General features: G+C 42.9%; 1 protein-coding gene across 12 annotated transcripts in view; it reads left to right on the top strand.

Annotated features, from left to right (window-relative positions):
• Positions 1-7: 7 nt before the first annotated feature.
• The window catches only part of MTSS1 (MTSS1, I-BAR domain containing), a 244768-nt gene continuing 230065 nt past the window's right edge, over positions 8-14710 (top strand). For all 12 annotated transcript variants that reach the window (XM_019528149.1, XM_019528145.1, XM_019528151.1 and 9 more), the window contains exon 1: positions 8-624. In XM_019528149.1, the coding sequence (XP_019383694.1) occupies positions 553-624 (72 nt within the window). In that variant the 5' untranslated portion in view covers positions 8-552. The remainder of the gene's footprint in view (positions 625-14710) is intronic.

Below are 14710 nucleotides of genomic sequence, written 5' to 3'. Positions count from 1 at the left end.
AAGCAGCAGCCCCGGCGTCCTGCGCGCATTTCGCTGCTAGCGGATTTGTTGCCTTCCCGTGCAGAGGCGCCTCGCTTCTCTCTCTGGAGGCAGCTGATCGGGGGCATTCAGCGCTTGGCTTTTCTGTCTTCCCTTTTTTTAAGCGGCTGGTTTTGTTCCTAATTTTGTTGGTGTCCGCTGCAAGAGCGGGGCAGGTCCTGCTCGGGGCACGGCCCACGATGCCCAAGGATGGATCTGGTGGCGGCCCTTGCGTGGGGGGGTAGGAGCAGCTCGGGTTCAAGTCCCAGGGCGCTGTGGGGGGCGGCTGCTGGGGGCTGCTGGTAGGAGGAGGACTAGTAACAGTGGGATTTTTTTTGTTTTTTTGTTCCAAGCCTGTGCAGAGCTAAGGAATCCAGTGATTGTCTTGGCTGTTTGTAGATTGGCTTTTTTACTTTTACTTTTTATTTTTTTAGATGAGATTTTAGTGCAAGGTGGGGGATCGGGGGTGGGGGGAGACTCTTTTCTAGCCTGGTGGTGAAATTGCAGCAGTTTGTGTGTGCTCGAGCCGGGAAAATGGAGGCTGTGATAGAGAAGGAGTGCAGTGCGCTCGGAGGGCTCTTCCAGACCATCATCAGCGACATGAAGGTAAGAGGAGGTGGGGGGGATCAGGTGCCCAGGCCACCTGCCAGGCGCTCTGCCTGCCTGCCTGGACCTGACAGCCACCCTGCGATTGCACCATAAAACCCGGTTGCATTGAAAGGTGGTTGCATTCCCTCCTCACCCCACCCAAAGCTCCCCTCCTTGCAGAGATCCTGGCTTACTTTCCTGGATGTGCATGGGTGTCAACAGCACATTTTTAATTTCCCATTTATTCATTGTTCACCTGATGACATTTTGTTCCTGAGTTGCTTGCAGGACAGGACCTCCCTTTTCAGTGGATGTTCAAATGTGCCTGCCCTTATCTTCGGGCAAGTGGATTCCTCTAAACCCATTGTTTTCTTTTCTTTTCCCCCCTCTTTTCAACGTTGGAGCCTGGCAGGTTCCTAACAGAGTAAATGACCGGGCAGGTGTAGTGGAAGAGACCCACATTAATGGATTTGGGAGCCCTGGGGTGGGGCTAGGAGGAACAGCAATGCCATTCGCACGCCAGGCTAGGCTGACGGGTGCAGTTTAAGGATCTGGATCTGTGGATAAAAAGTTGATCAGTTTTTGAGGACAGAACTGCCCTTTACCCTGTTCTGCCATTTGCATGTTGGTTAGGCTTGTAAAAATGATAATTGCCTCTTGAGTCCATATTGAAATTCAAAGTGCCCAGGTTCCTGGAACTGTGCCCCTTTGCAAACAGTCCCTTGGGATCCTTCTTGGGAGATGCCCTTCAAGTGAGGAGTTGTTCAATTTACCCTGGCAGCCAAGTGTGTGTGTGTGTGGTTTTGTTTTGTTTTTTTTGTTTTTAAATTGGGAGGTGTTTGCCTGCCTATCTTGGTAAAAATAAAATAAAAGCTGGACAGTATTTTAGCAGTGATGGTTTGGAACCATTGAAAGTAGCATGATAGCAGTGTAGTGCAGCACTTACTGCAGGATACTGCAGTGTGCCCCTCCACCAGGGAAGCTGCCTTCCTCCAAAGGGGCTCCTGAAGGGAGGGATTCGGTAGCTTGCACTTGCTGGATAATGAGGGAATCCTAATTTAAATGCAGCCAGTAACGAAGTCTGGAGGTTACACTATTAATAACCTGTGTCTCAGCCTGCTCTAATGCATGTTTAGTTGATGCATGACTTTTTGTTGTATTTTGCCCCCCAGAAGGGCTGAGAGAGGGCTCAAGGGAAATGGGTTTTAAGAACTGAGGGATTTACTGGTGGAGGTGGGTGTGCACTGGATGGGAGCCTGGTTTTACTAGCTGGAAAACCCATTGGCAGTGGAACATAGGTGAATGTTTTTTATTGCATGTTGGCACTGCTGGGCTCTCTGCTTCGGGAGTGAATTTTTGGCTCACATGCATACCGTCTTTTCTCTGTGCTGATCTGTGGAGGTATTTTAGTTAAAGGAGGAGGTAGCTTTGGGGGAGGGTTGCATGTGAGGAGAGCACTGCAGTCGATGCTCTCATGTTTTTCCTGTCATAGGCTTGTTGTGTTTTTTCAAATTCTGGTTTGCTCGACAAAGCGCAGGTTTTACCTATAAAACAAAAAGAGCACCACCTCTAAGCATACCACAGAGAGGAACATCTAGAGGATATATTGTTCTAGCTGATGAAATCTGGGCTGCTTAAAAAAAATATATAGTAGAACAGAAAATGTGGCTTTCCCCGTCTTCTCTCCAGTAGAAACCATGCATCTTATTTTGTTGCCGCTGTCCTGTTTTCTTATGCACTGGTAGTTGCAGAGGAGCCCTGGCTCACCCGAAACCTCTCCGCACCAAGTGCTTTGTGGCGATGAGAACAGGCGTGGACTTGTTCCCACCGCCCATCTTTGATAACAGGGAAATCTCATGTAAATTGGCCCTTACACAAGAGTTGTGTGAGGTTTATAGAAGAGAGCACTGCATCAGTACTTAACCTTGTACTGTTTAAAGAAGAAACACTCCTGCTCTGTGTTCAGTACAAACAACCATTGCACCTGTGCTTTTATTTGATGCAATTAATACAATACAGTGAGTGGAATATTAACTGATTCAGCTGGTTATAGACAAAGCTGTCAGAAAATCAAACTTTCAGAAATATGTTTTGACAAATAGGGGCTTGGAGCTAGCCACGCCTTTGTGGCAAAATGTAAGGGCCATTTCCTTCAACTGGGAAGGTTATAACGAGGATCCCGTTTATTTGGTGATGATGCTGTAGGGCTTGCCACAGAATCCACCCCCCTTCTTAAGTAAGGGTCTAGCCATCATGCTCAGGAAGAAAGCTGGCAGAGAGAAGAGAAGGCAGACCAATACAGCATCAACGTTACTCAGTATGGTTGTCAACAGTGGGGGCAGATGAGGTCTATTTGGTTGCAAGTGGAGATGAGGATAGATTGCTTAAGATTAGGGCTCTCTGTATTAATGCTAGCGGCCTATTTGTTGGCCATCATGTTGGCTGTGCCAGTTATTACTGCCTAAGTTGCCTTAGTGTAGACACTGTATGGAGCCTAACAGCAGGAAGAACCTGCTAACAATGAGGGTGATTAAACATGGAAATGGACACCTCCAAAGTCAAATTTCACAACCTCTCTAAGTGGAGGTCAGACAGACATTTGTCTGGAATAACTTAGACTGGCATGATCCTGCCTTGAGGAGGGAGTTGGACTAATTGACCTCTGGAGTCCCTCTTAGTTTTATGTTTCTGTGAATAGCTCCAGATTAATAGCTGCCCTATTAATTCATTGGTATGTTAACTTTGAAACCTAATAAGGACTGCTTGTATCAGTATGGTTATCTGCTTGATCCTTGCTCATGCTAGCAGAGATGTTAAATCAATAGACAACTCGGGACTGTGGAAGAAGCCTTTTCCAGGCATCCCAATTGCTTCACTTTCAGTGTTTTCCCAGAAATTTCTACAATGAAGTTTTGGCAGCTGTTTCTAAATCAATAACTGTGGGGCACTGTGTAATTACATTTTAAATATCAAATTAAACCACACAATGGATGTTGTATTATTAGTTTCCTTATTTAATTCAGTAATCCTTTTCAGTCTTTTTTTTTTTTTTTTTTCTTTTCTTTTCTTTTAAATTTATCTCAAGTGACTATGAATTCTGAACCATCTGACTCCTCCCTAAATCCATGGACAAAATCCCAGCCCTCTGCTGCAAGCCTTTCTCATGGAATACAGAGGAACCACAAAGCCCTTTTTTTTTTTTTTGCCAGGTTCGCAATTGAAGCCATTCTTGGCAGCTTTGTTACAGAACCTGGATTTGGCCATGGCAGCATTTAAGAATTAAAGAATCGTTGAACATTAGTGATAGAAAAGATCTGATAGTTGTAGGTCTTAAATGATCTTAATGCATTCTTGTTCAACATAGGAACGTAACACCTGTAAAGCTGTTGTATTCTCATGTAAGATCTTTTTCAAAGTAGTCAGAACTGTAAAAGAAGAAAAAGAAAACACTTACTTTGTGCCCTCCTAGGAGTAGTTAGCCTAGCATAGAGAACATTGTGCAGGTTTCCCTTTGAACGCAGCGTACTTTCTGGAGCTCCCTTTGGGAAGGCTGGATTTGATCTGAATGTAGTGTAACTCATTTGTGGCAACAAACTACAGAGAAGCAATGTGCCGTTCATTTCAATATTTTAGGTAGCATTGGGGAAATCTGTGCAGATAAGTTTTCGGAAAGCCTTTCAAGAGCGGTGTTCAGATGAGCCTGCTGTTTGATGCAGAGCAGGCTCCCTTTTAATGTTGCTCTTCCTTTCTTTATTTTTAACTCCAGGCTCCTTTTAGCTTATCTACTTCCCTTCTCTTTAATCATACCACTTCCCATTCCCTTTACAGAAAAAGCAAGAGCGAGGAATTCAGTTTTAAAATACTGGCATGTAACGTATGAGCAACAGTACATGCATCTTTCTCCTACCCTCCACATTTTGTCTCGTCTTTTTTGGTTGAAAGCTCCTGGGAGCTTTTACCCTGCATTCCTACAGTACCTAGGTTCAGGGACTTGTGCGGAGTGGTGTCTTCAGGCCTCCTGGAAACCATGTGAATGACAAGTGGACCTGGGTGGCTGTCCTTGAGTTTAAGTTTTATATTGAGCATTTAGCCGCATTTTACAGCAGTCTTGAAAATATTACTCTAATTGCATTGTTTTTTTTTTCCTTTTTCCAGATTTAGGATATGAGCAATGAATGGCACCAGGAAGGGCACGTAAATTGTCTACTTAGACAATAAAACTTAACATTTCCAAGAGAAAATCCAGAGCCCTAAAGACATTTTTCATTGCCTCTTAGGTGAAATCTCATTGTAGGAACTGAAAGCATAGGATTAATTACTTTTGTTTTAATTTTAAATTAGATCTAGGCACTGCTAACTTCACTCCTGTCGTGGCTAGTAATGCTGTTTGAGAAGGCAGTGCAATGTCTCTGCTGTCAACCTTTTGAAAACTGTGGTTGTTAGTTATAGCAGGGACAACGCACCTTATGTTGTTGGAAATGAGAACTCTCAAGTATTTGCCAGTTTTTTGGTATATTTTTATTATGTGGGATTAGAAGTTTTTAAACTGCTTGTTCTATAACTCAGCCAAAGATGCACAAGAATTGCCACCATTTGGTATTTAGCCCTTAGCACTGACTCATTGGTTAGGGACAGCCCTTGGCACCTTCTTGCACATGATGGGAACAAACTTGCAAAACAAGTGAAAATGTTTGTGATGTGACTCAACCCACTGTGACTGTAAGGGAGTGCTGATCCAGTACAAATATAGCTGTAGGTCCTGATTCTGCATATGGATCCATACACCTACAGGCTTGTATTTGCATGTGTTTTATTTCCAGGATCTGGACCTTACTTCCTGTAGGGCACCTCAAACAAATGGTCTCTAAATGCCTTGGAGTAAGGCGATAGTTACCAATTTCAAGTTAAATATAGCCACAAAGGAGTAGATCATCTTCAAACATGATGAGTAGCTGATTTCAAGGTTTAGCTTCCCTCCAGTGGCTAACATTGTTAGTGGGGTCTTTCATTTATTTTCATGTAACAATCGACTTTGAAATACATGTGCCAACTATGGGCTTAGGGAGAGGGAGAACAGTTTTCCTGGCATAGCCTGGTCCAATGCTTGCTACATTCAGTTAGCTCATTTGTGTACAAAGACCCTTAAGAAAGCTGTGGCCCATTCCAAATGCACAAGCTTTAGTATTTGCACCAAAAAACTAATTTCTCATCTCAGAGTATTTTGTTGTCAATGTTTTATGTGGTTAGCAAATACAGCTGAATTATTATTTTTTTTTTTTTCTCCAGCGTGTGTGCAGTTCATACAAGTAGCTCATTTGTTTGGGCTGAATTCTTTGCCCTTGATCAACAGCTGGTAGTGTCTTTTTGTAAAGGTTTTACAAGATTTTTAGATTTAAAAAACCCTCTTCATGCTATAACAAACATGGATGATGGTTTAGCAAGAGAAATGCTGAAAGGCTCCTCATATATTTAATCTGCGTTTCAGAAGCAACATAAGACCATTTGTTTGGGAAGGTATTTAGCAAACAAAGCTAGGCTGACCTGTTGCTTAGTGGCTCTCTGTTTTTATGTTGCTATGCTAGTTCCCCTTTTAAGTTGTGTTGCTCTTGTCCCTCACTTTTCTCTTACTGTTCTCCTGATTATAAGTTGTTCTGTTCTTGTACTGTGAGCTGCCCTGCACCTTTGTTGGGAAGGGTGGCATAAATACATGTATAAAGATGTGTTTAGAGGTTCCATGTTGTTGTATAGAGCTGGGAATATGCTCCACTATGACCCTTCTTTAAGGACAGATCCTTGGCTGACTTAAATTCACTGCAGGGAAGCAATGATAACTTGCATCATTGGAGGTTCTGCCCCTTCAGTGTAGACGATAGTTTTTTGTTTCCTGATGTTGTCTGGAGGGGAGAATGCTTGAAAACTGATCTTGGGGGGGGGAAAAAAAGGCAGAATGCCCTGGGCTTTTTTTGGGAGGGCTTACAGTAAAGGTAAGCCATAGAAGGGATTGTTCCTTGTTGCATTAAAAACATAATTGCCTGAACAAATGTTTGAGGACAAGTCTGTAATTACACTCTTGGTGCTAGTTAATACATAACGAATGATGATATTTTTCAGAGTTCGCTGCTTCCTTCCTCACTTCTGAATCTGGAAGAGATGTAATAAAATCAGCAGCATAAAATATAAAGTGCTTTGCTGTGTAGGCATGTGTCTTCAGTGCAAACTTGTTGCTACAAGTGATGGAGCACCAATAATCTGACTTGGTGTTTGTGAAATAACAAATCCTACATTTTAAGCAGGAGGGAACTAGTGGTATCTCTGTGGATATGCCCAGTACAAGGACTAACGCACAGGGTAGGAAGGAAAAAATTCCATAATTGCAGAGCAGAACAACAGAATGAGAATTGCAGTTGAATGGTATATTGGCCTAGGTCAAGCCTGCCAAATCAGGGGGGGTTCTGAATTAGTAAGGAGTCCCTCAGAAAGGTGACTAGCTAAAGCGAGCTTGACTCCTCAGTTATACTTGGGAGTTTTTCAGCATGGCATTATGCAGGGTTTCAGTAAAATGCCAATCACTGGCATCAGTTTAGTATAGCACTTAGGTGGTTGCAGACCATTAAGCACACAAGTAATTTATTGAAGTCAGCAGGACTGTGCTGCTGCCGGACTGGAGTTGGGATGTTAAGTAGCTTGTAGGATCTGCTCTGTAGCACTCTTCTTCTTCAAAAAGGGAAAATGTCTACAGACATTAACACCTACCTTCATAGGAGTAATTGCCCCATTTTCTGAAAAGGCAAGGTAAGGATTGGTCATTTGGTAAAGGAGTAAGTGGTAGAGTTGGGTTCGAGTGCTGTGGAGGTCCTGGCTTTTCGTACCGTGCTTGGACCATGCATCTAATAAATCTTTTGTCAGTGGTTCAAGCTGTATTGATGTTCCCTGGTATGAGGTCTCTTTGTTTGCTGGTACAGCAGATGGTATCTGCAGAACCGTGTCTAGTTCTGATTATGACAGTTCTCTGTCCTTTTTGCCTCCAAAATGTTCATCTGAAGTCAAAGCCATTGGGCACTGCTCCTGTGTTTTAATGGAGCAGCCTGAGCATTTTAATCTGAAGGATTATGTTTAATCTGAAGATAATGAAGAATCTGTAGTGGCTGGTTCACTCTGTATTTCTCACCCTAATTGCCAATAATGAGTTGAGGCAGATCAGAGCAGTGATGCATCATTTACATTAGTCTTGGGGTGCAAGTTGAAACATCTAGTATGGGTTGTAGTAGCTGTTAAAGCACATCTTTGTGAGTTTACTGGCAAACCAACAATTATCGTTCTTGAGCAATTCAAATCCTGCAGTGAGTCATGTGAGATCAATGGTTTATCTGAGCCCCAAGCATGTACTTTCTAAAGTAGCCCCCAAACTCCTTTTTTTTTTCTTTCTTGTGTCAGGCCCTGAATATTAAGAAGTTGCTTCAGATTTCAGTGACTAAATAGTTAAGTCATTGGCACTTCTATTATTAAGCCTTGTTTTATGGTGATAACCTCTGAATTTTTCTGTGCTTAGACATGACATAAGTGTACAGCTTGGGGAGAAGAAATTCCTTGGGATAAACCAGTGGTGTTTCACAAGAATTGGGAAGCCACCCAAAAAAATAAAGCCCTATATAGGTTGGGATCTGCCTATCTGAAAGAGACCTTTCTGATTGTGTCCAGAACTGGCCAAAAGGGGCGTTTCTCAAAATCTGGGGAATAGAAATAGGTGATCCTCTGTCTCTGGCCCTGGACATCATTTAGTACCCATCTGATGAAAAATGTATTAAGTTTGGTGCGCAAGCAAAAGCCCAATTCTTGTGTGGGTTTTTTTTTGTTGGAATGATCATGTTAATTCTATGGCATACTTTAAATAGAGTTAGACTTTTGTAGGAGAAGCTGGTCAGCCATTAATATATTAATGCACACGGAACAAGTGTTTGGCTCTGTTATTAATAAACTTTGTTCTCAAAGGGATTGGGTAAAATTTGAATGGATCGAATCCCATTGCAGTTAATGGAGTTACCAGGCCATAGCCCTTGGCATTGCTTTGAGACTACCCTGTATGCATTAACTTGAATGAGTGCCTCTTGATATTTTAATTATCTTAGTTTTGATCTAGTTGAAATATTGTGGGTTTAAGTGCCCGCTGTGCATACTCGGAAGCTTTTTCATAATGATACAGTGGATGAAAGGCTGTATTGATGAGTCTCTGTGGAGGAATCCCCTATTCAGAGTTGCTCACAAACTTGTCATTCTAATCAGAGTGGAAGAACGTGGAACAAACGCGCTTTCCCTGGAATCCTTGTCGAGAATCACTGTCTTGTGCAAACAGCTCTTTGCAGCATACCGCCTTGGATAAGAGGCCAGGTGTGTCACCAGCTGCAGCTGGTCCCCTTTCCCCCCCCCCCCCCCCTTTTAAATGACCTTCCATTTGAGAGGAGCATTCCAGTAGGCTTCTGGTGGAAATGTAGTCATCCTAATATGTTTGGGAGGGTTTTTCATTGTAGAACACTTACAAATGGTTTGTGTGTGTGAATGTATATGATGCATCCTAACTCTCATCCTATATTATTACTAGGTTTGCTAATTAATCAATATATTGGTATTTTTTTTAAAAAGGGGCTATTCAGAGCTTTATTTCCTTCTGTTATTCTGTAGTAACATCATGCTAGAGGCAGTATAAGTGTGACATCATCCTTTTTGGCATAGCAAGCGGACATATTGGCTTGTGATCCAAGTCATTCAGGATGCTGCGTTGATTTGGCACCCATGAATACTGTAAGCACAGGAGAATGAATGTACTTCGCCATTGGTTCAGTTTAGGAACCGTGTTGGGGTGAGGGTTTTATCTCGAAGTAATCAAACAAAGAAAAGGAGTCTCTAACATTAAAGTTGCATCTGATCCATATTCCCTCCTTCCCTTAAACAATAGTTTGCATTTGCTGCACTCTATTCAATTGTCATATTCTACTCTGAAGGGGACTGCATTTCCATACCTAAAGAATTAATTATAGTACTTTGGAAATATAGAAATAATAGCAATCTTGTAATATTTTTTTCTTTATTGGGGGCTATAGTTGTTTTCTCAGACTTACACTTGATTGGATTGCTTTCTTGAGTTGATCAAGATGTTGCCACACTTTTAACTACGCTAGAAAGCAGTGTTTTTCAGTCTCTTTGCCATAGTGGGCCACACCTGCAGCTCTCAATACGTTAAGTGGGCTGCACCCACACAGCTTGCTTCCTGTGTATCCATTTAAAAATTGCTTTAACAGGGTGTCTCATGGGCCACAGCAGTATGCTGATTGGGCCACATGCGGCCCCATGGGCCACAGGTTGAGAACCACTGCTGTAAAATATCCTTTTCTTGATATTGTTGATAGAGCCAGAGAGAATTATTTTTAAAGCAAAAGTATGTGCCTGGTTTCTGTCTTACTGTATATCAACAAATTAACAGTAGCTTTGCTTTCATCTAATGTGATAATGTTTTTGCTGGCTATGAATGGTCAGAAATAGCGGTGGCCACTGGTGGCACAGGCAGGTTTTGTGTGGGGCATATGGCAGATTTTGGAGAGGATGGTCAGTACAGTGGCAGATGGGCATAGAGCAGGAAGCAGAGCATCAGGTCAGGCAGGAAGCACAGGACAGGGAGCAGAAAGCACAGGAGACTGGGTAGGAGAAAGTTATTAGAGTGGTACGCAGAGGGGCAGGGATAATTTGTGGCACATCTGTCAAAAAGGTTGGCACTTGCTGGTCTAAAGTACAGTTTATTCAAACAGATTTTCTCATTCTCATAACAGAAGAGAATAGGAATGATCAGGGAAATCAAAAGGTGGCAAATTTAAAAGCAGATGAAAAGAAATAATGTTTCCATGCAATGCAGATATTACTGTATATACATCTTTTATTACTCTATGTACATTGCTGTCAGATTAGCACATTTCTTGACTTCAGTGCTGATTTAAAAAAAAAAATCATTGTAACGGGGTCTCTGGCAGGAGCCCTGTTACTAAGACTAAAACCTGGGAGCCGTGAGTAACAACACCCGGTGAGGTGGAGAGGATTCTCCACCTAGCTCATGATTGGCCAACAGACCCGGGATCCCGGGGGTAAAACCAGAGGTGAGAATGCCTTTGGGCATTAGAAGGCCAGCAAGACAGCTGGAGATGGGATACTTACCGGAAGTTGTAGCCACTGCGGTGAGTCCAGAGGAGCTGAGGCTCTGCGACGTGGTTCAGCGGGAGCTCCCTTTGACCAGAGAGGGGTCCCGGTTGGGAGAGACCAGCATCGGCTACGGGAGAGCAGCTGAAGCCACTCCAGTCTCCAAAGTGTTGAGGGGAAGACAGGGCGCAATGAGCACAGCTGCTAACAAGCCAACTACTGGCAATAAGTGGCGGTGCAGGCTTGGGAGAGACGGGGATGAATCCCTGAAAACAGGTGAGGCTGAGCCTGTAACGGCCAGCCCCAGCAAAGTGAGAGAATAACTGGGGGGCTGTTCCAGGCAAAAGATGCTGGAGAAGGTTCAAAGACATAGAAACTGTGCCTTGCTAATGAGTTCAATAGTGGCACGAAAATGGCCGCAGTTACTTACCTTTGAGGCTCTTGTTGGTGGGGATCTGCACCAGAGCTGATGGCTGTGCCCAGCAGAAAATTGAGGAGGCTGTTGCCTTCACCTTGAGCAGCTGTAAAGGAAAAAGAATAAATCTATAGGTTGACGTGATGTCTTGGGGGTTATTCTGCGAATACCATCGGTAACAGTATACCAGTCACCTTCCTCCCTACATAAGATCAAAGTCGTGGCAGGCGAGTACGAGAGGAACCAGGTGGTATTGCACAATCCCGACAATGATCATTATATAGCAGTTAAATACAAGTAAGAAAAAAAAACTTGGAAAGTATGTAAACCCTCATGCTTTTAGATGCAAGCTTCCCCCCAGTACTGAAAGTTTAAAGGTTTTTTTGCACTTGGGCAGTGATGTGAGAATTTGCTTTAGTGGACTTGCTTGTCTTTTTTCTGAAGCTTCTAGCATTGACCACTGTTGGACCAGATACTCAACTGTGTGACTGTGGTTTTGATCGAGTCTGGCTTTGTAAATTGTAACACTGCACACTTTAGAAAGCTCATCCCACATTACATTTAGATTTCTCAAGCTTTGTTATATTGCTTAGAGGAAAGTTGGCCTGTTGTTTAACGGTATGTTTTAACTTTTATATCGACCCATGAGAACCAAAGTGGATAGTTTTTAATCTTATTTTTAAACCATGGACTGAAACTGCTATTTAACATGCTTGGATTTAAATTTATTCCATTTTGAGCTCTTTCCAGTTTTGTCTTGCAGTGTCAGGATCTCTCATGACAGGACATACATTGTATTTGATATTGCTGAACTTGGAGAGATGATTCACTAACTAGAATATTAATAGTGAGGTTTAGAAAGGGGGAATGTGTGGGTGATGGGAGAACTGAATTGTCAAAACCGCTTGTGCCTAAACAAGATGCAAACTGATAACCAAGGTAGCAGTAATTAAATGTGGTTCATTAAGACAAGAATGAATACATTAAAAAAAGAAATCCCTCAAATAGATGTGCTTTGCATGGCTATAGACCTGCATATGAGATGAAATGTTTTCAGACAGCTGAAGTTTTCATGTTGGCTTATTGGAAGATGGTAGTCCCCCAACTTAATGCATAGTTGGGGGACAACCAAAAATAGCTCATCAAGTAGGTGCTTGAATTTATTTAAAATGTTTTTATGTTTTCTAACCTAAAAAGTGAACAAGCCATGCAGCATATGAAAAATAAATGAAGCAAAGGGGGAAGGAAAATTTGTTCTAAGTTACTAGGAAGCTTTAACCAAGGTGACTGAATTTCATGTGGGGCTGCTCTTCTCTTATATCAAAGACCCTGTCCTGCCTCTCCGAGTCTATGAAAGGGAGCTCCAGAAATCATCAAGTCCAGGCCCATGTCTGAGCCAAGGTTGTCCCTGTCCAAAGCATCCTGCGCAGAATCCATTGTCTAAACTATTAGCAGAACTACATGGTCAACCCTGATACAACCACAAAACAGTGCCCTTACTTGCCACAAGTAAAGCAGGGGGACCAGGGTAGCCAATGTCCTGTTGCTGCAGAAGGTGTTAAAATATATTTGAGAAATCCAAGGAAGATGGCCATACTCCCTGATAGAGGAAGGCAATTTCTCTCCTCCTTCCCCCCAGTCTGTACCAATCTGACCATGGGGAAAATTCCTTTCTGATATGTAAATATGGCACTCGGTCTGACCCTGAGCAGAGGGGAAAAAACCCTCTCCAGGCTTAAATCTCAGCAGGAGCATTGGTGTACCCCAGTGAAAATACCCAGCCTTTGCTGCAGCCACCACCCAAAATGCCCCTCATGCATATAACAGCAGGGGTGGGGGAAAAAATTCCCTCCTAGCCCCATGTGGAAAGCACTGAAGCGCAGAAGCTTGGAAATGTACATAGTCAAACATGCACGTAACAGCTCCTAGATCATCCCTGACCAGTCCCTGTTCAACCTCCTCTTGAATACCTCCAGGGATGGAGAGTCCACGACTTCCCCAGGCAGTTTGCCACTGCCTCGCTGTTCTAACAGTGAAGAAGTTTTTCCCCGATACCCATTTTAAATCTACTGTGCAACTTCAGGCTATCGGTCCTCATCCTGCTCTCTGCAGCAAGAGAGAGAAGATGTTTTCCCTCCTCTCTGGCAGCCCTTCAGGCATTTGAAGACTGCTATCACGTCCCCCCTTAAGTGCTTTCTTTGCAATCTGGACGTGCCTGCTTCCTTCAGTCTCACCTGGTATGACTTGCCTTTCAAGACCTATCTTTTTTTTGTTGTTGCCTGCCTCTGGATCTTCTCTAACTTTTCCACATCTCTTTTTAAAATGTGTAGCCCAGAACTGCACACACAACTCAAGGTGAGGCCTAACCAGTGCTGAGTAGAGGCACTGTTGCCTCTTATGTCTTGCACCTAATGCTTCTGTTGATTGGCCTTTTTTTGCAGCTGCATCATAGATGCGTGCTGTGCCTGTCATCTGTCGAGACTCCTAGATCCATAGTGCTGCCATTCACCTGGGTGTCATCCATTTTGTATTCATATTTTTGATTATTCTTTCTGAGGTGTGGCACCTTTTTAAGGTGATGGCAGATGTCTTGCAAGAGCTGATGTGGGCTTTTGTGGATTGGACTGCAGAGCTCCTTGCATTACAGATCCTTCTGTGGGTTGGGAGAAACATGCAGAGTATTTGCCTATGTTTTATAATTCCTGTTATCAGAGCTGGTTATGTGCCCAACCATAGCTATCTTGCTTTTTTTTAAGCACTTGGTGTGACTGGATTAGTAAAATTGATTAGTTGGCCATGGCCACTGTATCTTACCACAAGTTGATACATCTCAATGGTCAAGGTCCTCTTCTGAGGCCATCTTGTTATGGCTGCTTGTTTGCTTCTTCCTGTTTTGGCTATTTCCATTTCTTTGAAAGAACACTGTTCTTTGTGGAAGTGGATTTCATGTAGCCAACTTTGCTTTTTTATGTACCCTTATTAAATACAGCACATAACACCTACTGCCACCAATTAGACTAGGGGTACTATTATGCTATAGGACTCCTGTTAATGCCATTTAATAATTGTGAAAGCTTTTTTTAACTAACAGATAAGGTTGTGTTCCTTTTATTTCAAGGACTTGCAGTTAGGAGCAGAGTACTGAATTACTGGACAGACGGATTCACAGTTTGGATGGGGTGTTATTAGGGTGTGAAGTTTAGCATCAGTATTATACCTGCCTTTAAGGGTTTTTTGTAGTATAATGTTAGCCAGTGACTTCTGCAGTATCAGTGAGAAGTGCTAACTTCCATGACTTTACTAATAGTAATTTAGTAATTCCTGTGTATAAACAGACGTGGTGGTCCTGTTGCTTAATATGCACTCTGATGGATACTCCAGTGAAAAATATGGCATGAGGGCTTGCGTAGAATAGGATCGTGGTGATAAACTTGGCTGGTAGGAAGTGGGGGCATGTTGGGTAGGGTGTGGAAACTTGGAGTCGTGAAGAGTGATACCATTGCCTGTTGC

The sequence above is a fragment of the Gavialis gangeticus genome, unplaced genomic scaffold (genome assembly GCF_001723915.1).
Source record: "Gavialis gangeticus isolate Ggan-Ray unplaced genomic scaffold, GavGan_comp1, whole genome shotgun sequence".
Taxonomy (NCBI): domain Eukaryota; kingdom Metazoa; phylum Chordata; order Crocodylia; family Gavialidae; genus Gavialis; species Gavialis gangeticus.
Note: the sequence above shows the minus strand (reverse complement) of the source record. Positions and strands in the feature narration are given on the sequence as shown.